General features: G+C 57.0%; 2 protein-coding genes across 2 annotated transcripts; one reads left to right on the plus strand and one right to left on the minus strand.

The window, feature by feature from the left end:
• Positions 1-2,414: 2,414 nt before the first annotated feature.
• Positions 2,415-8,897, plus strand: OXTR (oxytocin receptor). Its single transcript, XM_050313108.1, has 2 exons — positions 2,415-3,369; positions 8,153-8,897. The coding sequence occupies exons 1-2, from the start codon at positions 2,439-2,441 to the stop codon at positions 8,392-8,394; spliced, it is 1,173 nt and encodes a 390-aa protein (XP_050169065.1). The 5' UTR covers positions 2,415-2,438; the 3' UTR covers positions 8,395-8,897.
• Positions 8,898-12,322: 3,425 nt separating this feature from the next.
• On the minus strand, positions 12,323-15,763 carry CAV3 (caveolin 3). Its single transcript, XM_050313116.1, has 2 exons — positions 15,599-15,763; positions 12,323-12,664 (listed from the first exon to the last, which is right to left on the minus strand). Exons 1-2 carry the CDS (start codon positions 15,710-15,712, stop codon positions 12,323-12,325), a joined length of 456 nt encoding a protein of 151 aa, XP_050169073.1. The 5' UTR covers positions 15,713-15,763.
• Positions 15,764-22,192: the final 6,429 nt, after the last annotated feature.

The raw sequence follows: 22,192 nt of genomic DNA on the forward strand, positions 1-22,192 counted from the left end.
TAATTGCCCAAATTAATGTGTATTGGTGCTGTGACCTGAGTTCCTGGGGCAGGTAACAGTCCTTGCAGTTGCAGGGGGAATTCCTTTTTTTTTAGCAGTTTGGGGTCTGGGATGAAATAAGCCAGGACCTTGGCTGAGAACGCCATGGAAGGGGGATTTCTGGGACCCCTTGATCCTTGCAGCCTGCCCTGGGTGGTGGAGCACAACCCTGTGTCCAGAGCACTGTATGGACCTGACTGAAGCTGGTGGGGACAGGGGTGAGGTTCAGCCCTGCAGGGTCCCTGTGCTGCTGTCCTGGCACTGTGGGGCTTGGCTGTGCCTGGAGCATCCAGGCCCAGGCTCCCACAGTGCGGCTCCCACTCAGTCCCTGCCCCTGAGCTGGGAGCCCAGGCTGGAGCCAAACCCTTACAGTAAAACTAATGAAACCCTTCCATGGCTTGGCCTTTTAACCCCAAATTTCAGTCCCCAGGCATGTGATCCTTCACCTCAACTGTGAGCACTCGCTGAGCTGCTCATGCACTCGGAGTCAGCACAGGGCATGCCAGAGAACATGGCCCTGGGAGTGTGTGGCATTGGCACAGGGAGAAACAGAATAAATCCTTGGAGAGCTCTTCCCTAGCTGAGCACCTTGGACTCACTGCTGTAATCAAATGTATTTCACAATTACAACCCCTCCTGGAGGTGCTCTGCTGCCATGTGTAGGAGCTGCACAAGGGGCGTGGGGCTCCTTCGAAGCAGTTCGGGTCTGGTCTGGGAAGGAGCTGGGCTCTGAGCAGCTGTGAATGATGCCTCCTCAGAGGCCAAAGAGGAGTGATGGCTGCTCTGCCTCACCTGAGGCAGCATCTCACCGTGCTGACACCCCACCTGGGTCCTCAAGCACATTTCCATCCCTTGGTGCCTGCAAGATGCTCAACGAGCCGTGCAGAAGCCAAGGGCAAACCTCTCCTTGCCTCCACTGGAGCCATGGTTTCACCCCAGTCACCTCCTCCTCCAGAGCTCTCCCAAAAAAGGCAGAACAATAAAAAAGCATTGCACATGGTGAGCTGTGATCCGCAGCGATTCCCACAGCAGTTTTATTGCCTGAAGGAGGAAGAACGTGAACCCTGGAGGGAAGAACTTGCCAAAAGTATTTAGCATTTCTACATCCTGCATGCAGCTAAAGGTTCCCAAAAATCTTTAAAAATAACTACAGGGATATTTGTTCAGGGCCTAAGGCTGGGCTGAGCAGGATCTGAGATGTGGCTTTAGAGGAGGGGGGCATGGGGTTGATGCTGGGGGCCTTCAGGGCCAGACCAAGCAGGTCCCTGCTGGAGACGCCTTTTCGGTTTGAGGGTCTGGGAGTGACTCAGTGACAGCTGCCACTGGGCTAAGGGGGGGGGCTGGGTGGGTTTGATGCTCCTCTGAACATCCCACCTGCACTGTTAGGTCCCATGTCCCTTGTAGGGAGCCTGAAAGCTGTGGAAAACCAGTGAACTGTGCTGATGAGCTGGTGGCAAATGGTGTCGCACACAGCCAGCTCTCCTTCCTTTATAGAAATAATACTCTGAAACAATCCTCCTGAAAGAAGTTCTTGGTGGGTGTTTTAACTCTCAAGTGACCGACGCAGGAGCCTGTTCCTTGGACGAGGCTGGGCTGGCAGATACGCGGGGACAATCCCTGCGGGTCCTGCGACGGCAGCTCCGGCGGGGCAGGGCTGTGCTGGGAGGTGAGCCCGGGACGGGGGGAGATGAGCCCGGTGAGCACTCCTCCGCTCCGTTGCCTGCCCGGTGCCGGGGGTCTCTGTGCTCCCCCTGCCCCGGACCCCGCCCGGCACCGCGGCCTCTCCGCCGCTCCGGGCGGGACCGGGGCTGCGGGGACACCGGGGCTGTGGGGGAACAGGGGTGCGGGGGAACAGGGGTGCGGGGGGTGACGGGGCCGCCCGGGGATTGCCGGTCGAGAGGGACCGGCCCCCGCCCCGCCGCTGGTGCGTGAGCGGCCGCGCTCGGAGCGGGCGCGGGGGAAGATGCTGAGGCGGGTCCGGGTGCGGGGCCAGCGGCTGCGGGCGGACCCCGAGGGGCCGGGCCGGGACCCGCCTCTCTCCACCGCCCCCGCCGCTCGTCCGGCCCCTGCGCCGGGGCTTGTGGCGGGGCAGGGGCCAGCGGAGACGCCGAGTGCCCGGGGAGGGGACAGGGAGGAGCCGCGGGGAGCCGCCACCCCGAGGACGGGGACAGGGACACGGACCGGGACCGCCGGGCAGAGAGAGCGACACGGCTGGGAGGGGACCCAGAGCGGGGGAACACGGAGAGCGGGTGGGATATTGAGAGCCGAGGGGACACGGCGAGAGAGCGGCGGGGACACCCGGCTGCCGCAGAGGGACGCGGTCGGTAGAGGCTCTGCCCGCCCTCTGCCCCCTCTCTGCCCTCTCCCTGCCTCAGGCTCGATGCGGGTCGGCGCTGGCCATGGAGAAGCTGTACCTGGCGGGGAGCAGCGCCTGGACCATCAACAGCTCCCTGGGGAACGGCAGCCTCCGGCCGGAGAACCTGAGCGCCGGCAGGAACAGCAGCGCCGACCCCCTGAAGAGGAACGAGGACATGGCCAAAGTGGAGGTGACGGTCCTGTGCCTCATCCTCTTCCTCGCCCTGACGGGCAACCTGTGCGTGCTGCTGGCCATCCACACCACCCGCCACAAGCACTCCCGCATGTACTTCTTCATGAAGCACCTGAGCATCGCTGACCTGGTCGTGGCCATCTTCCAGGTGCTTCCCCAGCTCATCTGGGACATCACCTTCAGGTTCTACGGGCCAGATTTCCTCTGCCGCTTGATCAAGTACTTGCAGGTGGTGGGGATGTTTGCTTCCACCTACATGCTCCTGCTGATGTCCCTCGACCGGTGCTTGGCCATCTGTCAGCCACTGAGGTCCCTGCACAGAAGAGCTGACCGTGTTTCTGTCCTCCTTACCTGGCTGCTGTGCCTGCTGGTCAGCATCCCTCAGATCCACATATTTTCTCTGAGGGATGTGGGGAATGGGGTTTATGACTGTTGGGCAGATTTCATCCAGCCCTGGGGACCAAAAGCCTATGTCACCTGGATCACGCTCATGGTCTACATCATCCCCGTGTTGATGCTGAGTGTCTGCTATGGCTTAATCAGCTTCAAAATCTGGCAGAATGTGAAGCTTAAGACGGCTCATGGGCCCAGAGTGGGTCTGGGCTCGGGCTCCCGCAGTGGGATGGTGTTTGCCAGGGTCAGCAGCACCAGACTCATCTCCAAAGCCAAGATCCGGACAGTCAAAATGACCTTTATCATCGTGCTGGCATTCATAGTGTGCTGGACTCCCTTCTTCTTCGTGCAGATGTGGTCTGTGTGGGACACCAACGCTCCCCAGGAAGGTACGGCCTCTCCCCTCCCTCGCCCTGCCATGCATGGACAGCTCTGCTTGGGGCCCTGGGGATGCCCACGGTGGAAACTCTGCTCCAAGCTGGATTTTGGGGGTGGGAGGGAAATGGGAGGAAGTCCTGAACATGGATAACCCCCCTGACAGGCAGCAGTAGCTGTGCTGGGGCTTCCCCAGGTCGGGGCTACCTCAACCCTGGCAAATTCAGGGCCACTGCGGCTCGGGCGTCAGGCTGTGTGGATGGTGGTGGCTGTCCCTGGTGGTGGCTGTCCCCAGGTGCTGCTCTCAGCTCTCATGGAGCCACTCTGAGATCTCTGGAGATTCACTGGCCATGCTGGGTGCCGGGGCACACTGGGGGCTGTGTGGGAGCTCAGGAGAGAGCTGTGCAGCCCAACTTCCCTCCCTTTGCTGTATCGTTTTCTCCTCACTGACTTCTTTGCTTTCTACTCCTTTGCCCTCTTCTCCCCCTCTTCCCGGTCCACACCTCGGGACTGTGCTGCTGTTCTTTTACCTCTGACTAGAGCATGGTTCCCACAGAAAGCCTCTGATTTATGGGCAAAGCCTTTTCCTAAAAGATGTGGTGTCAGGGATTTGCCATTTCTTATAGCTGGGCTGGCTGCTCCTGTCACCCAGGAGGTTGCTGGCAGAATAAAGCACATCCCCCTCCCTGGTCTGACGCGGTTGGATCTGTGCAGGTCTGTGCTGTTCCCCAGCAGAGCTCCCCTCCGGTCCCTCTGCCCCTGCAGGGAGAACCACGCAGGAGAGCTGAAACTAAAACTCTGCACGACTCTGTGAGGTAGGAGAAGGGACAGAAAAGTGTATTCAGGGATGAGAAATCCTTGGGCAGACTGACCTGGGTTCAACAGAAATACCGAGTCTGGGGATGCCAAGGAGTGAGGAGGAGCTGCTGCCTCCCGGCCCCCCCAGCCCTGCTGTGCCCAGGGCTGTGCAGTGTGGGGCACAGCTGCTCCCAGAGCACAGCCCCTCACACCAGCCACTCTACCCTTCCTTAATCCCATTCCAGCTGTACTGTGCTCTTGGAAAACCCAGTGTCTCCTGCAGCCTGTGCACACCTCTTCCCCCCAGGCCGAGCTGACTGAGAGCCAGAGCCAGGCTGGCTTGTTCTGCCTCTGCTTCTCTCTGATCCTTTTATTCTGGGAGCAGAGTGTGGCTTTTTGAACTTCCCTGGATGCTCCAGGCAGCCGGCCCTGGGTTTTCCGCCTGATTTAGGCTGATCAAAATTTTGAGTTCCTAGATGGGCCCTGGGCTGAAGCGCTGGCTCTCTTGTGCTGGATTTTAATCCTGCCCTCTCAAGGGCTTCCCCTTCCTCCCCAGCACCCAAAGCTCCCCAGCACCCCAACCTCTGCTGCTTTCCTCACCCTGAGTGGAGCGGGGCTGGATGGGATGTTCCCTCATCCCAGCCTGCCTGCTGCACTGGAAACATCCCTTGCTCACCCTGTGCCTGTGGCCTCGTGTTCCCTTTTCCTTTCCCTTTCAGTTTTCTTTTCTCTTTTGTTTCTTCTCTCCTTGGAGGTCTGAAGGGAAGCTTCAGCCCCACTGAGCTGCACCACACTCCCCTCTCTCGTGTTCCTGTGGCCGGGCAGCCCGTGTCTGCGGCACAGCGTGGGAGCTCTGCCAGGGCACTTGATGGAGCTTTCAAGCCATGGGGAGGAAAAGCCTGGGGTGGGTTATTGTGGATAGCAAGTGCTGGAAGACCCAAACCCCTCCTCCCATGCCCTCCTCCCCCTCACTGGCTGCCCAGAGGCACGAGAGGGGTGGCAGGGTCAGAGCTCTCTGCAGAGGACACGGCCTTTGTCTGCAGCATTCCCATAGCTTTGCCCTGAGCCTGGATCCCCTCCCTTTGCCAAGGCTCGGGTGCTGTGGCTGGGCAGCATGGCAGGTGCTGGAGAGGTGGTGGGAAGGGGCTGTGGCTGTTCCTCATCTCAGCTGTGCGGGCACAGCGGCAGGGAGGGCAGGGAGGAGGGAGGGCAGGGGGTTGCTGGGTGCAGGCAGCACTGGGGGCATGGCTGCACCAGGGGCCGGCCAGCACAGCCCACAGACTGGCAAGGGAAGTCACCTCCTTAGAAAATGCTCAGCTTTCTCCACACAGGATGTCACAGAGAGTGTCCCTGGCGAGGGAAGGTCTGTTTGTACCTGACTGGGCCCTGATGAGGGGCTGAGCAGGAGCCCTGCTGTGCTGAGCCCTTGTGCCACGTCCTGGAGCGTGAGAGCCGCAGAGCTCGGATAGGAGCAGTGGGATGCAAAGAGCTGGGTCTGTCCAGGGTGAGACCCTGACACTGCTGGGGGCTGGGGTCCCTCCTCGGCAGGATGCTGTCGGCTGCGGCTCGGCGTGAGCAGGGTGGAAGATCAGGCTGCAAAGAGAGCAAGGGCAGTGCCCTCCTTTCCTCAGCAGCGAGGGGAGAACGGGGAGGGCTCACCCTGCTGCCTCTGGCTGCTCTGCAGTCCTTTCCTCACTTCCACAGAACCACGGCCATAAACCAGGGTGAGGGCAGCGCAGAGGCTGCAGCCCTGCCCGGGCGGGTGGCAGGGTGGGGCTGCTCCCTTGCTGCTGCCCACCACCCGGCCCCGCTGGCCCCTGCCAGGCCTGGCAGCTTCTCTGTGTCCCTTCCCCGTGGCTGATGGGGCAGACAAAGGTTCCAAAGCGTGAGCATTCCATCCACTGCCAGGCTCGAGGGCTGCTGTGTGCCTGGGAAGGGCTGGGGTGTGTCAGCCTGACGCTGTGTCTCCGTGCCTGGCAGTGTGATCCCCTCCCTAGGTGGCCGCACACACTCTCGGCCGCTGTAAGGTGGTTGGAGCCACACGCTATGATCCAGGTGACAGTGCAAGCACCAGTGGTAGGTGGTGCCACAGGTGGTGCCACAGGTGGCAGGTTGGAAGGAGGTTCCTGCTGCACACACCTTACAGGAGCACACACGACATTCTGAGCTTGGAGTCAGAGTTGGCTCAAGGCACCAGTGAGGCTGTGAAGCACTGTGACCCTTGTGTTGGTCCCTTCATCTTGGGGTCTGGTGCCCTCGCATGTGGGCTTGAGTGATGGCCCCTGCCAGTGTGTGGGAATTGGGGAGCCTCCCCCATCCCATCCCATCCCATCCCATCCCATCCCATCCCATCCCATCCCATCCCATCCCATCCCATCCCATCCCATCCCATCCCATCCCATCCCATCCCATCCCACTCCTGTACTGGGTGTTTGCAGCAGAACTCCAGCAGCCCTGCCAGGGCACGGCCTCCACTTCTGCCCACCCCTCTGGGCACCCCCAGCCTGGAGTGGGGGATATGGGGAGAGAAAACATCCCTGAGGGGCAGAGCTTGCTGGTTGCAGCACCCCTCGGGAATCTCCAGCATTCCAGCCAGAGAGGGGACCAATCCACCCTCTGGACATGCCCTGCAGTGAGCTCCCTGAAATTCAATTTGCCTCCTGCAGAGAGGGAAGAGCTGAGTCAGCCTGGCTGGATGTTTTTAAGTGGATAGAAATGCTGTGATGTATTTCAGGTCTTGTGCCTGGGATTTGTAGCCATTCCCCTTGGAATTATTTTAGCATATGCTTGAAATTAAAAGTGGTTGGAGCAGACATCACTAGAGCAGGAATTATGCATCCATTGGCTAAAAGTGAATTTGGAAGCACTCATATTCACACTTCCTCACTAGTGGAAAAGCTGCCGGTGGATTTTTGCAGAGGCAGGAAGGGACCAGGAGCATCCAAACCTCCACGTGTGTCCTCACTGCTGACACTCCCCTGGGAGCAAAGGAGCCAGGAGATGGGATGGGAGACCGGGAGCAGGATAAAGGCTCCATCCCCACCTGCAGCCACTTCACTGAGAGCCTGTCCCACCCTGTCCTGGTGCCATGGTAGGCGCCAGTCCCACTGCCCCCTTGTCACAGGAGGTGCTGATCCAACCTCTCAGGTGGGACAGTTGGTACTTTATGCTCTGGGGACAGGGAGCAGCAGCCAGAGACTTGATGTCCTGGAACTGTGCTGCCCCCATCCTCCTGGTCTCAAACGTCACCCCTGTGGCCAGGAGCCATTGCCAGGCTCCTGGACCTTGATCCTGGTGTGGGAATGGCTGTCATCTCTCTTGGCAGAGTGCAGTGTGAGAAAAATAAATTTTGGGGAAAGAAAGATGCCAGGAGAAAGATGCTGTGGGAGCTCCAGGCAAAAGGACTCAGACTTGGCACTGTCTTACCAGTCAGGGTTTGGAAGGAGGAACAGCCCAGGAATTGGGATGCCCTGGGGCTGGGGGAGCGTGGCTGCCACAAGGCCTGAGTGGATGGAAGCTGCTTGTCCACCCCAGACTGGCTGCTGGTGGGGGGGATAAATGAGCCACTGGCTCTTCCTTCCCCGGTCCTGCTCTTTGCCATGGCAAGTGCAAGGGCCACGCTCCCTTTCTCTGACTTTGGGCACTACAGAGGCAGATTGTGCAGGTGCTGCCAGGGGCAGCTCTGCCTCCCGGCCAGGCACTCCAGGGTAATGCTGGGCAGGCTGCAGCGCCGGGGCCGAGCGGGAAATGCAGCTTTTTTGGTGAAAAACCTAAACCCAGTGTGCTTCAACCGAGACTCGCCTCCCCCTTTGGATTTGCCAGCTGTCCTTTCCTGCCGTGGTGTTCCTGCAGGGAGGGAGCACTCCCCGTGCTGGGAAGGGTGCTGTGGTGCCAGCAGGGCTGGGGCTCTCACACAGCCCATGGTGTGTGTGCCGTGCCCTGACCCTGCCGTGCCCTGACCCTGCCGTGCCCTGACCCTGCCGTGCCTCTGCCCTGCAGCCTCCCCGTTCATCATCGCCATGCTCCTGGCCAGCCTCAACAGCTGCTGCAACCCCTGGATCTACATGCTCTACACCGGCCACCTCTTCCACGACCTGATGCGGCGCCTCCTCTGCTGCTCCACGCGCTACCTGAAGGCGCAGCCGGCGTGTGACCTGGGCAAGAAGAGCAACTCCTCCTCCTTCGTCCTCAGCTGCAGGAGCACGAGCCAGAGGAGCTTCACTCACCCATCCACGACGTGAGGCATCGCCAGCTGGGACCTTGTGCCGCTGACTTGCTGCTTCCAGAGCTTCCCTGTGGAAAACTGGGACCTGGATGTGCTGGGGGTCTGTATAAATAGGTGTATATATGTCTGCAAGCATGTTCAGCAGGTGTTATTTAACGGAGACTCGAGTGGGGGAGGAATTCTGTGTCCAGTTTTCAGTACTGCCTGGATTGGACACTGGGAACCTGCTCCTGAGCCCCAAACTTCGACACTGGTGGCTCGTGGATGCCACTGGGAGGGAGAGGTCTTGCCCCAAACAAACCCACGCTGCTAGGGCAGGTGCACTGCGTCCCTGTGGGATGGAAGGGACTGCAGCACAGCTAATGGGGGACGCTGTGGGGACACAGGGGTGGCACAGCTGATGAGTGATGCTGTGGGGACGTGGTTGGGCACTGTCCCCCCTCCACCAGTGGCAGGGATCCCGTGGGATGCCAGTGCCTGGCACTGCACTCTCAACACAGATACACTTGCTTCATTTGCAGCCTGTGGGGCAGAGGTAGCCTCAACCCTGCACCCCTGCATCCCTGCACCCCTGCATCCCTGCATCCCTGCACCCCTGCATCCCTGCATCCCTGCATCCCTGCACCCCTGCCCTGTGCCAGCCCTGCTCCCCTGCCCAGGGGCACAGAGCAGGGCATTCCTGGGGGCAGTGGGACCCAGCTTCACAGGGCAGAGCGCTGTGGCCTGGGAATCCCTCCCCCATCTCTGCTCCCTGTGCCTGTGAGGCCGTGCAGGAGCTGGGCAGGAGCCTGGAGCGGGCACGGCTGGGGCCATGGATCTGGGCAGTAATGCCTTGGCTGAGTGGGCTCAGCAGCTTCCCTCTGGCAGGTGTGTGGGATTCGAGCTGGGCTCTGTGGGGCTGTGATTGGGACACTCCCATTGAGTCACCAAGGCTGGGCTTTGCTCTGGGGTCACCGCAGATCCCAAGGGGTCTCCCACCATTCCAGTGCCATTCCTTTGCTCTGTAACACACAGGGCATGCTCACAGCATGGGTTTTTATTGTTAACAAATATTGTAAATAAAGTTTTCTGACTGTACCTGTGGAAAGCAGGAGGGAGATGTGGGAGGAGCAGCGGGCTGAGGGAAGGAAGGGGCCCGATGGGAGAGAAGGCTGTGACACAACAGCCAGGTGTGCTCAGCACAGCAGCACCACTGGCTGTGGAGCACTGCCCGAGCACTGGGGGCTGTGGAGCACTGGCTGAGCACTGGGGGCTGTGGAGCACTGCCCGAGCACTGGGGGCTGTGGGGCACTGGCTGAGCACTGGGGGCTGTGGAGCACTGCCCGAGCACTGGGGGCTGTGGAGCACTGGCTGAGCACTGGGGGCTGTGGAGCACTGCCTGAGCACTGGGGGCTGTGGAGCACTGCCTGAGTGCTGGTGGCTGTGGAGCACTGCCTGAGCACTGGGGGCTGTGGGGCACTGCCTGAGCACTGGGGGCTGCACACAGCCACATTCCACAGCACGGAGCTGGCTGTGCCACGGCCGCTGGACAGGACACAGCTGGGAGACCTGCAGCTCTCACAGGGTGATGGGATTTGGGTTTTCATGCTGGGAATGAACACAAAAAATGCATTTTAAATTGTCCTTTATTTTTTCACTGTCACCAGCAGGTACATTTGCACCTTTCCTATCCTGACATCCCTTCGATTTTTTTGTGGGAGCTTTAAGCGAGCTCTCAGCACTTTTGCTGACTGGGCAATCCTTGGGACACCATACAGCATTTTCCTCCTACATTCACCTTCTCTCTCCTTGAGAGTCACTAACTCCTGCACAAAACAAGGAATAGGGTCCCCTTTTCTTGTGAATCTGGGGGCCTGGCACACCCTCCCTCTGCCAAGGGCCAGAGGGAACATGGCAATAGATGTTACTGGGATGGATGCCCCGAGCAGAGAGGGAGCTTTGGGAGAGGCAGGGGAGCAGCCCTGGCTACAGTTCCCAGTGATGGCTGGGTCAGGCAGGGCTGTGCCCCAGGCCTGTGGTGCTGTGCTCTCCTCTGGGCAGTGGGACGGGGGAGCAGCTCCGGGCGTGCCGAAGGGGAGGGATGATGCATGCACTGCCAAAATGCTTTTCAGGAGGGGGGAAAGTGAAGCAGAGGTGCTGACAGGTGAGCAGCGTGTGCTCCTTGTGCAGGAACCCCAGAGAGGACTGCGGTGGGGACATCAGCATTTTGGGGCTTTTGGGATTCAGGCTGTGAACTACTAGAACAAACAAAAAAAAAATTAAAAGTAGTATAATCCCGTAATTGATTTGGATTAATTTTATTCCCACAGACAAGCTTTTAAAAATGCTCAAGGTAGAGTGTTTTTTGAGACTTTTTTCCCCCTAAAAAAACCTTACATATATATTTTTTTTTTCTTAATCGCTCCATCCATCTCAGCCCCGGGTGTTACCAGAGCACGGGTGCCATACTGCTGTGAAATAATGGCAGTGCACAATCCCCAGCCCTTGGAAGAGGTCCAGTAGAGAACCTGGCTCTTTCTTGTCCTTGGCATGGCACTAGAGGAGTCTTTGGCTCCAACTCTTTGTTGGAAGCCAGGGAAAAGCAGCACATAGACACAGTTGAGAACAGCCTCTGAACAACGAGACCTCCTGGGCCCTGCCTCAGCAAAGCACTTGAGACCAGAGCCAAAAGAATGTTCAAGGGCCTCAAACTGAAAGTGTGGCTCTGTCCATGTCCCTCCAGAAGAGGGACTGACAAATCAATTGACAGCACAAGGGAGGAAATAGCTCTGAATTGGATCTTTTTCCCCTCATTCCTGTTTCCCTGGATCCAGAGTGGCCATATCCTGGTGAAGGCTCCTTTCTCTGCTCCCCACACATCGGGGTGACCCCGCGGGATGCTGAGGGAAGGGGCTGGCTGGATGTGATCCCCTCCTGCTGGGCAGAGTTGAGAGCTCGGTGTGGTCCTGCCCCTGCAGCCTCCGCTGCTCCATCCCAGGCACAGAGGGAGGGACAGCCCCGAGCGTGTGGGATGCACACGTTGTGTGGCTGGAGCTTCCTGACAGTGACTGAGGGAGTGCAGTAAAGATTCTCCCCAAGAAATGAGCCAAAGCTTTGCTCAGAGCCCAGCTTGTTGTCTCCCAGGTGAAGTTCCCAAAGCTGTGTTCTGCTGCCCTGGCACTGCCTGTTGCCCTCCTGATAGGCCTAGCTGTGGGTTGACAGGGCTGTGTTCCACCTCACTGTCCTGCCCTGGATCCTGCCCACAGCACTTAATGATGCTCCATAATTAAGCCCATAATTGAATGTCAAGGTGCCACAAGCGGGTTTGCAGCTGGTGGGGGCCCAGGCTCAGCTCACACTCCCAGAGCAGACACGTGTCATGCACTGACTGAGCCAGCTCTCAGAGCTTGGCTGAAATGCAAACACACGTGTTTCAGCTGTTCTATCCCTAAAACTTGGGTGTGACAGTTTATTGCAGAAGCTCCCACAACAGCAATTGTTTGCAGCAAATAAAGAACTCCTGTGTGTGTTTGGCAGCGACATCCCAGCCTGGGGGATGCAGGAGCAGACACTGTTTATCCTGCAGCTGCAGGCTGTGGCCCAGAACTGCGGTCCAGAAGGTGCTGCCATCCCTCCTGTGGGATTGGGGTGTGATGCCATGGGGTTCTGGAAGGCAGAGGGACCTCCTTGGGCTGCTCCCTGAGCACTGATAGGCTTCTCTTCTTAAGCTGCTGGCTTTGGGATGGAGTAAGAGACAGCTTGGCCTGCCTCCATCTGCAGCGAGCATCCCTGAGAGCCGGCTCTGCCGTGGGGCCCTGCTGTGATGCACAGTTCCCTTGTCACGGGTGTCCACGTGCAGGTCCTTGGGCACGGGTGCCCATGTGCACAGGTGTGTGCAGGCCCTCACCAGGCACGTGTGCCCCTTGCCCGAGGGCAGGAACCTGCACAGGGAGGGCTGTTGGGACCTAAACCTCCTTCCGGAGAGCGACTCGGATGTTGCTGCAGATCTTGGAGAGCGCCTCGAAGAACGGATCGCAGAAGGTGTGGATGCAGAGGGAATAGATCCTGCTGACACACTGGATCTCTATCAGGTAGCTCTTTATGCAGGGCACCACTGCCCAGATGTGGCAGAAGGAGATGAGGGCAAAGAGGAAGCCCCAGACGACGGCCAGGGGGATTCCCAGGACGGCAGAGAGCAGCCGGTAGCACCAGTACTTGCTGACGGTGAAGGTGGTGTAGCTGGCTTTCCACACACCGTCAAAGCTGTATGTTCCCACGGGCTCAGCTATCACATCCTCAAAATCCACCTGGGGGGAGAGCAGAGCGAGGTCAGGAGTGCTTGGGGGATCACAGAGGCTCCAGTGCAAGGACGATGGTCTGGCACGAGGTGAGAGGAGATCCCGAATGGTGGGGGTGGGAAGAGCGAGGGCCGTGCTGGGGGGATGGATCCCTGCACCCCAAATGGTGGGGGTGGGGAGAGCGAGGGCCATGCTGGGGGGATGGATCCCTGCACCCCCGAGCAAGGACACGCCCCAGTGCAGCCCAAGTCCCTGCCCCTGCAGGGATCCCAGTGGGACACGGCTCAGGGCTCCTGGCACTGCCCAGCCTCAGGCTCAGGGCTCCTGGCACTGCCCAGCCTCAGCCTGTGGGCAGCACAGAGGGGGGCTTAACCCATGGCATGAGATTCCAGCCCTGTCCCAGTCCCTGTCCCACCCTCTGAGCTGGGAATGGTGCTCCCTGGTGCCGGGGCCAGGCAGGAGCCCTAGGAACAGGAGCTGTCAGGGGGAGTGTTGGCTGTGGAGGTGGCCAGAGCCCATTCCTGCCCTTTTTTAGCATGCAGGGCCATGGGCCGCCTGCTCAGCAGGAAGGTGTTTGTGCTAATAAAAATCCATCAGCCCTCTGGATTCATGGATTATTTATTTATACCCACAGGATGAGGTGTCCAGTGCTGTCCATCCTCATCCCTGATGGGGAGATGGGGCTTGGCCCTGCCCCTACAGGGGTAGTGCTGTTTATGCAGGTACTGGGAGTGTCTTTGAATGACAAACACTCCCAAATCCTCTGAACTTTGCACAGAGATCCCCTTGGGGTGGTAAGTCACTTCCAGGGAATACATAAGCTGAGCTATTTGTCTTGAAAACCATCCTGGCTTTCCCTTGGGCAGCTGAATGTGTCTGTTTGTGTATTCATGCTAGATTGCAATATCCATTCTGGTTTTGGAAGCACTTTGATCACAAAATCACTCTGTATCACCTTTAATTTCCTGGAGTTGGGAGAAGCATTGAGGTGGATGAGGAATCAGCAGCCCAAACAGCTGGTTCTGGAGTACTGTCAGCAGCCCCAGAAAACCCAGCTGTGCTGGGGACCAGCCCAGGTCACTGCCCAGCTGCCTGACGAACTCATTAGGGATCAATTAACACAGGGAGCAGTGGGATATAAGAGCAGAGGCTCTGCACCAGCACTCCTTCTGCTGGCATTGCCCTGAGAGTGGATCTGGAGGAGCAGTGGAGGCTGAGGCTCAGGCTGAGCCTGGACCCTGGTGCTGCCTGGAGGTTCTCAGGGAGCAACACACACCAGGTACCACTCCTTTACATAATTGTGGAGTCATTTAGGGTGGAAAAGCTCCCTTAAGGTCACCAAGTCCAGCCATGGTTTGCTCTGTGGCTGTGCTTGGAGGAGGCTTGTGAAGCTCTGCAAAGCCTCTGTGGCTGATACTGCCAAGGTGACACGGTCCCAAATTCTGCTTGGTACCCTGTGAAGCTCAAGATGTTTCTCCATGACCAGGTAAGCCCTTCATCCTGTGGAGCACTGTACTTATTCCCTGCTGGCTGCCCCCCTGCCTGCTGTGCTCTGGGTGTACCCTGATGCCCTGGGGGTTTGGAGTGTGCCTCTGCCTGCAGGGGTGTGAGGAGGCCCTGGCTGTTCTTTGGGATGCTGTGGAGCAGCAGTGGGCTGAGCTGTGCTCCTGTCCTGGGGCTGGCTCTGCCCTCTCTCCCCAGCCGTGCTGGCTGGGCTATTTTAAGGTGGAGGAATGCTGGGGAGCCTGAGCTCTGAAAACTTTCAGTGCTGATGGAGCAGCAGTGTGGCCATGTGAGCGTGTGAGCTTGAAAGGGATTTCTGACTCTGGAGATCCTGGAGTGGGAAAAGGCAGAGGTGGGGTGAGGGAAAGAGGCTGGGAGAGGTGGGAGGACTACGAATGGCCAGGAAGGTGCTGGCATTGCTCCCCAGTAGCAGCTGGTGGTGTTCCCAAGCTGGGGTGCAGGGGTGTGTCCCAAAGCACTGCCTGGCCCTGCGGTGAGCAGGCTGAGGGCTGTCCTGGTCACAGCAGGGTGGTGCTCCCTTCTCCTGGCACCTTTCCACGTCCCAGACCAGGGCTGTGGGATGCAGTGGCACGGAGCAGCACAGATGTGGGACCGTCTGCTGGGAATTTGCTGGGGCTCCCGAGGTGTCGGGCAGCCGCCGTGGGCACGTCCAGCAGTGCCGGGAGGGTGCCCATTGATGGCTGTCACTGTCACAGCTCAGCCAGAGGAATTTAATTTGAGCACACCACTGTGGCAGCTGTAATGGTGTTTTAATGCCCAAAAGCAGGTCTGTGTTGCACTAGTGCAGTCAAGGTCAAAGCCTGTGTGGGCAGTTCGGTGCTGTCCCTGCTGGTGTGACACCCCCTTCAATCTCTCAAACACAGTTTTAACAAAACCCTTCTACCTCCTCCTGTTCTCCTTTGGGCTGGAATTATCTGTGACACTGTTCTAACAGAGCTTAGATGAAGATCGGGAGTTGGAATGGGAATGCCTCTTGGTCAGCAACAGAGGGAGCGATCTGAGGGGGAACAACCTTCCACAAACAGGACAATATGCATCAAACACTGGTACTGAGACTGTTGTGTCTTGAAGACCAGCAGCCTTTTTCCAGGGTTCCCCTTAAATCAGTGATATTTAACTACTGTGTTATTTTTGGCTCTCTACTTACTGGTACAAAGGAGGGCGTCTCCATGAAACTGGAGAGCCCATTCAAGGAATGGGAAATACGACATTAATTGGAGCCCACATGCCACCCACCTGGCGTCTGAGTGCCCAGGCAGTGGGGCCGGTACCTCCTCACAGCCCTGAGGATGGCACCTCTCGGGGCACGTGGACGGGGACTGGCAGCCCTGTCTGAGGTCGAGCCACACACAGACCAACATTTGAAACCTAAATCCCGGTTCCAGCGATGCTCCACAGCACAGTGTGAGACAGCCCTACCTTCACCACGTCCTCGTTGATGTGCTTGGGGTCCCTGTTGACCAGGTCGATCTCCTTGGTGTGCTGGTCCTTGATGATGATCCGCTCCTCCAGCCCGCTGTGCTCCTCGGCCATGGCTGCGCCGCTCGGAGCCCGCGGGACTGGGGCTGTGCCGGGAGGCCAGGCTGGGAGGCACTGCCCCCCTCCCCGCGCTGCAGCAGCTGCCCTGCACCCCTGGCCCTGCTCCAGGCTAAAATTAATGTCGTGGCTCCTGCGGCCGCCCCAAGTGTCCCTTAAAGGGGCTGGGCTGGGGACAGCCCCGCTGCCACCTCAGGGGAATGGCACGCGTGGGGGCGGCTGGTGGCCTTTGAGCGGTGGCGGGGGTGGCACTGGGGTGGGTGTGCAGACCCTCTGCCCGCCTGTGCCAGGGGGATTTTCTCCTTGTGTAGGAGTGAAGATGACCAAATTGGGGCAAAAGTCCTCAGAAGTCTGAGAGAAAGTGTCGTTTGAGGAAAATCGTTTACAAATCTGTAAATGAAGCAGCTCAGGGAGACAGGAATCTTGTCTATAAATATTGCCCAGGGAAGCCACATTGTCCTGGGATGGCCAGTGAGACTTGTGGTCCCTCTGGAGCCCAGGAGAAGGCTTGTGGTGTCATCTTGGATGCCTCTGTTTCCAGCTTTTTCATCCAGAGAAACTTGAGGAAATACAAGACATCAACACACAGATCCATAGTGGTTGGGATCTCTCCTCCACGGACACTGCCCACAGTGACAATTAGCATGCTAATGAAGATGGATATATTTAACTTGGGTTGTATTTTACTAATAATCCTCAATGTCTTCCGTGTGCTCTTGGCTTTCATGAGCTGAAGATTTGTTTACAAGTAATGGTTTGGTGAAAAAGCCCACAAAATGGGGCAGAGGAGGGGTAGAGAGGGAATGATGTTTATCTCCTTAAGGACAGGTAGAGAGGGAGGGATGGATGACTCCTTAAGGAGCCTGGAGGTGCCCAAAGCTGCTGAGTGTGGAAACAGCTGCCTCAGAGCCCTTGTGTTCAGCTGGCACTGGGGGGGAGGTATTTTAAGGCAAAAGGCTCTGCTGCCTTCCAAGAACATCAGTACCTGGGCAGTGCTGTCTTTATCAAACCCATGTGGCTGATTGCCTGGAGCTTTCACCACTGTGATGGGCCTGTTCCAGACCTTTGAGCTGATATAATACAGTGTGAAAATGGGATTGGGATCTTTCACTGGGCTGAGAAGTCCAGTGCTGTGTTCAGAGAAGTCCAGATGTGTTCATTTTTCCTCTAGAATTTGTGATGGTGAGGGCCTGGCTGAATGTGACTGCAGGTCTAAGGCTGTCAGGCTTCTCTAACTCCCTTTTTTCTGTATTTTTTTTCTGGTGTCAGATTGGTGCCTTGGTCTGGAAACTGTTTTTCTTGGTATTTCAACTCTAGTGGAAGCTGATGTGGTGATGCTCTGGGGTGTGGTACACCCGTAACTGAAGCTGAGGTGAATGCAGCTTGTCAGGGACCTCCCTGACTCCTGTGGGGAGAGAAAGGACAAAACTGTGGTGGGCAAGTAACAATGTGAACTCACAGGATCCTGCAAAGGCACAGGGGGCAACTATGGAGAGGGGACAAACTCTGGAAAGGGATGTGAGCGTGGCGCTGTGGGTGTAAACCTGGGCAGGTTGTTTCAGGAGACAAATGCCCGTGTCCTGGGCAAAAGGATACTGGAAAACTCTTTGGCAGCACTGGTTCCATATCCCTGCATCTCCCTCTGCTTCTACACAGCAGCTGGAAGAGCCCAAATGCAGGATGGGCTGGTGGTGGAGATGAATCCTCTCCATGCTCCAAAGCTTTGGGCAGCAGCTCCAGGGCCAGACCTGTTCCCTCACGGCTGCATCCTCTGTCAGAGCTCTGTGGCCCCAACTGCTCGACGGCTCAGCACTTCAGGACAGATTGTGAAGGATGTTTTTGCAAATTCAGCTGTTTTCTGCAGTCTGGGAGCCCAGGAATGTGCTCTGGTGTGAGCAGACTGAGTTCGTGCGGATCTGTGGGCAGGGCAGGGCCGGCTTGGCCGGGAACCAGCGCCGAATTTAGGAGGCACAGCTGCTCTGCAGGGCTGTCCTGGGCAGGGGGAGTGTGACATGAGGCTGCACTGATTTCCTAGCCTGTCCCACCTGCAGGGCTTTGCCCAGGAAGGGGGGGTTCAGGACCTGCCCTCCTCGTGGCTGGGGGGCTCTGCCGGCTGCCCCAGCCCCGGGGCCGTGCAGGGAACAGCAGTGCAGTGCTGGGGGGCAGGGGGTGCTCCCCTGGCTCCATGTGGGATTTCTGATGGCATGAGTCACTGTCTGTCTTTAGGCTGGGCTGGGCTGTGCCCCCGGGCACAGGGCTCTGGTGTCCCAGGCGTGGGAGCAGAATGTGCACCCACGCAGTGGGCAACGTGCAGGTAGTAAATGTCTCGAGTAGCAAGGAGTGGGAGAAGAATATTCTGTTGCACTGTAGATGCTATAAATAAATGTATTTCTGAGTATGTTAAGGCTGTGAATGGGACACCCTGTAAAAGGCAGAGTCACATACACGGTGGAGGCAGGAGCAGGGCTCGGCAGAGGGAGAGCAGGAGACACCTACTCAGGGACTGCTCTGATCCCTCCATGTGCTCTGCTGGACAGATCTTTCCCAAAACAGATGCTATGGAAGTTTTTTTTCACTGGAAGTGGTAAAGAACTGGCACAGGGTGCCAGAGAAGCTGTGGCTGCCCCATCCCTGGAAATGTCCAAGGTCAGGTTGGATGGGGCTCGGAGCAACCTGGGCTGGTGGAAGGTGTCCCTGCCAGTGGCAGGGGGTGGAATGGGATGAGCTTTAAGGTCCCTTCCAACCCAAACATTCCATGATCTTATGAAATGCTCACTTTGCCCCAGTGCTTGGAGGAGGTGCTGTTCCCTTCCAGATGTGAGCTGGCATCCATGGACACCTGCTGGAATCTGTGCCCAGCTGCACTGAGATCCAAATCTTGCATTTTGAGAACATTTGTTAGGAGACCTGGTGATGATTTTCCCTCTGCAGAAACAAGAATTTGCCACTGTCCCCCCCACCACTGCCCTGGGTCTGGGGGTTGGTGTCCTACCTCCTGCAAGGGTCATGGGGGCTCTTGGGTTCGGGCTGGTCCTTCAGTCCTGAAGGACTGAGGAGCACAGAGGGTGCTGAGGGCAGGGATGTGATGGCAGGGAAGTCGTGGCTGGCAAATACAAGTTTGAGTAGAAGCTCTGTCATGTTTAATATCAATTAAAATTAAATTTCAGTGAGGAAGTGCAGAAGAACATTCATTTATCTTTCAAGATGTTGTCTTAGTTTGTTTCTATTCAAAGAGTCTTGCCCTTTAAAAGAGAGAGAAAGTCTATAAATATCAGATTCATGCCCCTGTGATACACAACCACCCAACCTCTCTGCATCCTGGTCTCTGTTGTGAGCGCTGGGAGAGGTGCTGGAGACCTTGTCCTGGTGGGATGCTGTGGGCACTCTGCTCTGCTGGGCTGGGGGCAGGGGGTGCTGCCACCTCTGCAGCCATGAACTGGAGTGGGCAAGTGTGGGGTCACAGAGCAGAGCCTGGGCTGTCCTGGTGGAAATCCTGCTCTCTGTCCTCTGTCCTGGTGGAAATCCTGCTCTCTGCCAGGGAGCCCCACAGAGTAGATCAGGGTGTGAGAGCTCAGCTGTGACACCAGATGTGTGAGGCCTCACACAGGCATTTCATCCCATGATCTGAGACCAACAGTTCTTTTTGTCCTAAATGTGAGTTATGAGCTTTTTGCTCTGGGTATCTGTCTCGTGACTCACAGGGATGCTGGGTGTGCACCAGCTGCCATCAGAGCCCCTGGTCTGGGGTGTTGGCCCCTGGGGACAGGGCTGCCCTCCAGCAGGGACACAGCAGGTGGGTGGAGAAGAGATGGAGCCCATTGAGACACAGTTACTGAGGAGCTTCTGCTTTCAGTGCTGTGTTTTTAACGATGCCAGTGCTCTGGGTATCCCAGGAACCATCTACAACTGCATCTTCTGTTACACAGCTCAGGCACTAACTGCGACTGTGAGTGGCTGCTGCTGATTCCCTCTCAAGCATGTGTCTATGGCTGTGGGTAAAGCTGGGTTGAAAATGTTGAACAAATGACTGTCCTGTGTCAGATTAGGGGGGATAAATCTCTACTGGTGCTGGAGGAGCAGCCACCCTTCTGGCTGATGGAGCTGAGGCTGAACGGGGCTGGGGGTACCCAGCAGTGGAGTCTCCCCTGCCCCAGCTGAACCAGGCACTTTGCAGTGCTGCCCTGGACAGTGCCAAGGCTGCTCCAAGAAAAACCAGCTTTGGGTAACTCATGGGATGTTGTTCCTCCCTGCTGAAGGTGTGGGAGGACAGTTCTGGAGTGGCCCCTTTCAGCTTGCGTTTGTGTCGCCTCCTAATCTCAGCTCTTCTCTCTCACACCAGCACTCTAAGTTCCTTTGGATTTTCATTTTAAAATAGCCTCACGTGCTTTCCCTTATCAAGCAAGTCTTGTCTTGATTTACTGCTTATGACACAACCAGCAGGGTAGTTGAGATAATCAGAGTTAACTACTTGTTGTGCTGCTGGTTACAACGGGGCTCCCAACCTGCCTTTGGATGGCTGTTGTCCTGCTGTTATTAGTTTTTTCTAGAATGCAGAAGCAGGCAGTAGAACAATGCTCTCCCTTCCAGCATGGAGGGCCATGGCTCTGAGCTGCAGGATGAGCAGCCAGGCACTGGAGGGGCACTGCCAGTTGGCAGGATCCCAGCCATGGCTCAGGGGAGTGTTCTTATCCAGCTGCAGGGTATGCAGTGGGAAACCAGGTGGTTAAATTTGCCTCACTGGCAAGAAAATGAGCCCCAGCAGGGGCTGTGTGATACAGGTTTAAGGTAAGAAGACAGTGTCTATGTGTGCTCTATGAGGAGCACTCTAAAAGTGCTGTGCTGGCCTGGGTTCAGCTCAGACAGGCTCAGCCCAGCTCCAAAACTCTTGGTCAGGGACTAAATTGTCCTGTGGCAGCTGTCAGTCCCTCTGTGATAGCAAACTGGGCTTTGTGTGGCCCCAGCCCTGGGTGAGGAGAGTGAGGCAGTGGAACCAAAGTGCAGAGTGAGGTCTGTGAGTGCCCAGGAGTAGGGGAGATGCTGCTCTGTGGGTGCTGCGGTGGCCGAGACGAACAGAGGGGTTTGGCTGGTGTTGATCGACATTGCTTGGCTGGGGCACAGCCAGGAGGCTCCTCATGCCTGCAGATAAAATCCTTTCAAGCCCTGGAGTGGTATGAGTCTCATAATAACCCAGCACAGAACATAGATCCTATTTCTGGCACTGGAGCTTTGCGTGTGGAGGGTTTCAGCTGCTCCTCTCTGTCCTGCTCTTGTCCTGACCTATTGTGGTTCTCCTTTGTATGGCTGTGCCTGTCTAAAAGCTGAATACTGGGCTGGACTCAGGCTCCAGTGTGGCTGCTGACCATCTTCCCTCCCCAGAATAGCAATTTTGGAACTTTGGCCAATGGCCAGGCTGTGTTCCTGGGTCATTGGTGGGTGGGCTGTGCTCTGGGGGTCCCTGCAGGTACTGTGAGCCTGGATGTGGCCATGAGGTTACTTTTAGCCAGAAGCAAAAGCTGATAGGCTTGTGAGCACCTGATATCCCAGCTTAGCACGCTGACAGCTGCTGGAAAGCAGGGCTGCAGAGCCTGGCAAATATAGTGACATGAAAGGAGCCCCCTGTCTCCCTCTCCATCAGAGGAAAGGTTCGTGTGTAGCAGTGGATGTGCTGATGTGCAGCTGGAAAAGCTGTCTGCTCTGATAAAGAATATAAAACCCTTGGCCTGGCTCTGTAAAGCCAGAGTGGTTTCTCAGCCCTGAAAGTCTTTGTTGAACATGAAAGACTTTCTATTCCTCAGAAGATGTGACTGTCAGGAGCAGAGTTGTGTTTGATGTGCTCAGCCCCAAGAGCCTTTGCTGTCCCCCAGGGCTTTAGTAGGGTGACACACATGGCTTTTCCTCAGCACAGACACCCCAGGAGGGCATCCCAGATGTCTCTTGGAGCTCTGTGGCCCTCCAGGGATCTCCCAGGCACAGAGCTTGTCCTGCCAGGTGACAGTTTTCAGACCTTCAGCAGAGTTTGATTTTTTGGTCTCAGTGGCAGCTGAGGAAGGTGGGTTCAGAGAGGAGATGCAAAATTGGAAGTGATTGCTGGAGTTTCTCACCAGATATCTTCTAGTTCTTTGCCCTTGATAAACAAAGGCACTGCAGGTGGTTTTGCAGTAATTTCCCATTTCTCCTGTCAGCCTAAATGTGGCCTCACCAGCCCAGAGGCTGTTCCCACTCCCAGACACCAAATAACACCAAGAGGAAGCATTACTTCCATTTTTTTTTCCCCCCTTCTAGACCTTATTTATTGGAAGCAAAGCAAACCACGTGTCTTGGGCAAATATTATGACATTTCATTATTCACACTGGGTGTGATAAGTGAGCTGGTTTAGGGGCTGTGGTACATGATTTATTTGGCTTGGATGTGGATATAAATCCAGTCTGTGGAGGAAGCACTGTAACTCTGGAGGAATGTGGATGCTTTCATGTCCA

The sequence above is a fragment of the Myiozetetes cayanensis genome, unplaced genomic scaffold (genome assembly GCF_022539395.1).
Source record: "Myiozetetes cayanensis isolate MyiCay16 unplaced genomic scaffold, myiCay2020 scf18, whole genome shotgun sequence".
Taxonomy (NCBI): domain Eukaryota; kingdom Metazoa; phylum Chordata; class Aves; order Passeriformes; family Tyrannidae; genus Myiozetetes; species Myiozetetes cayanensis.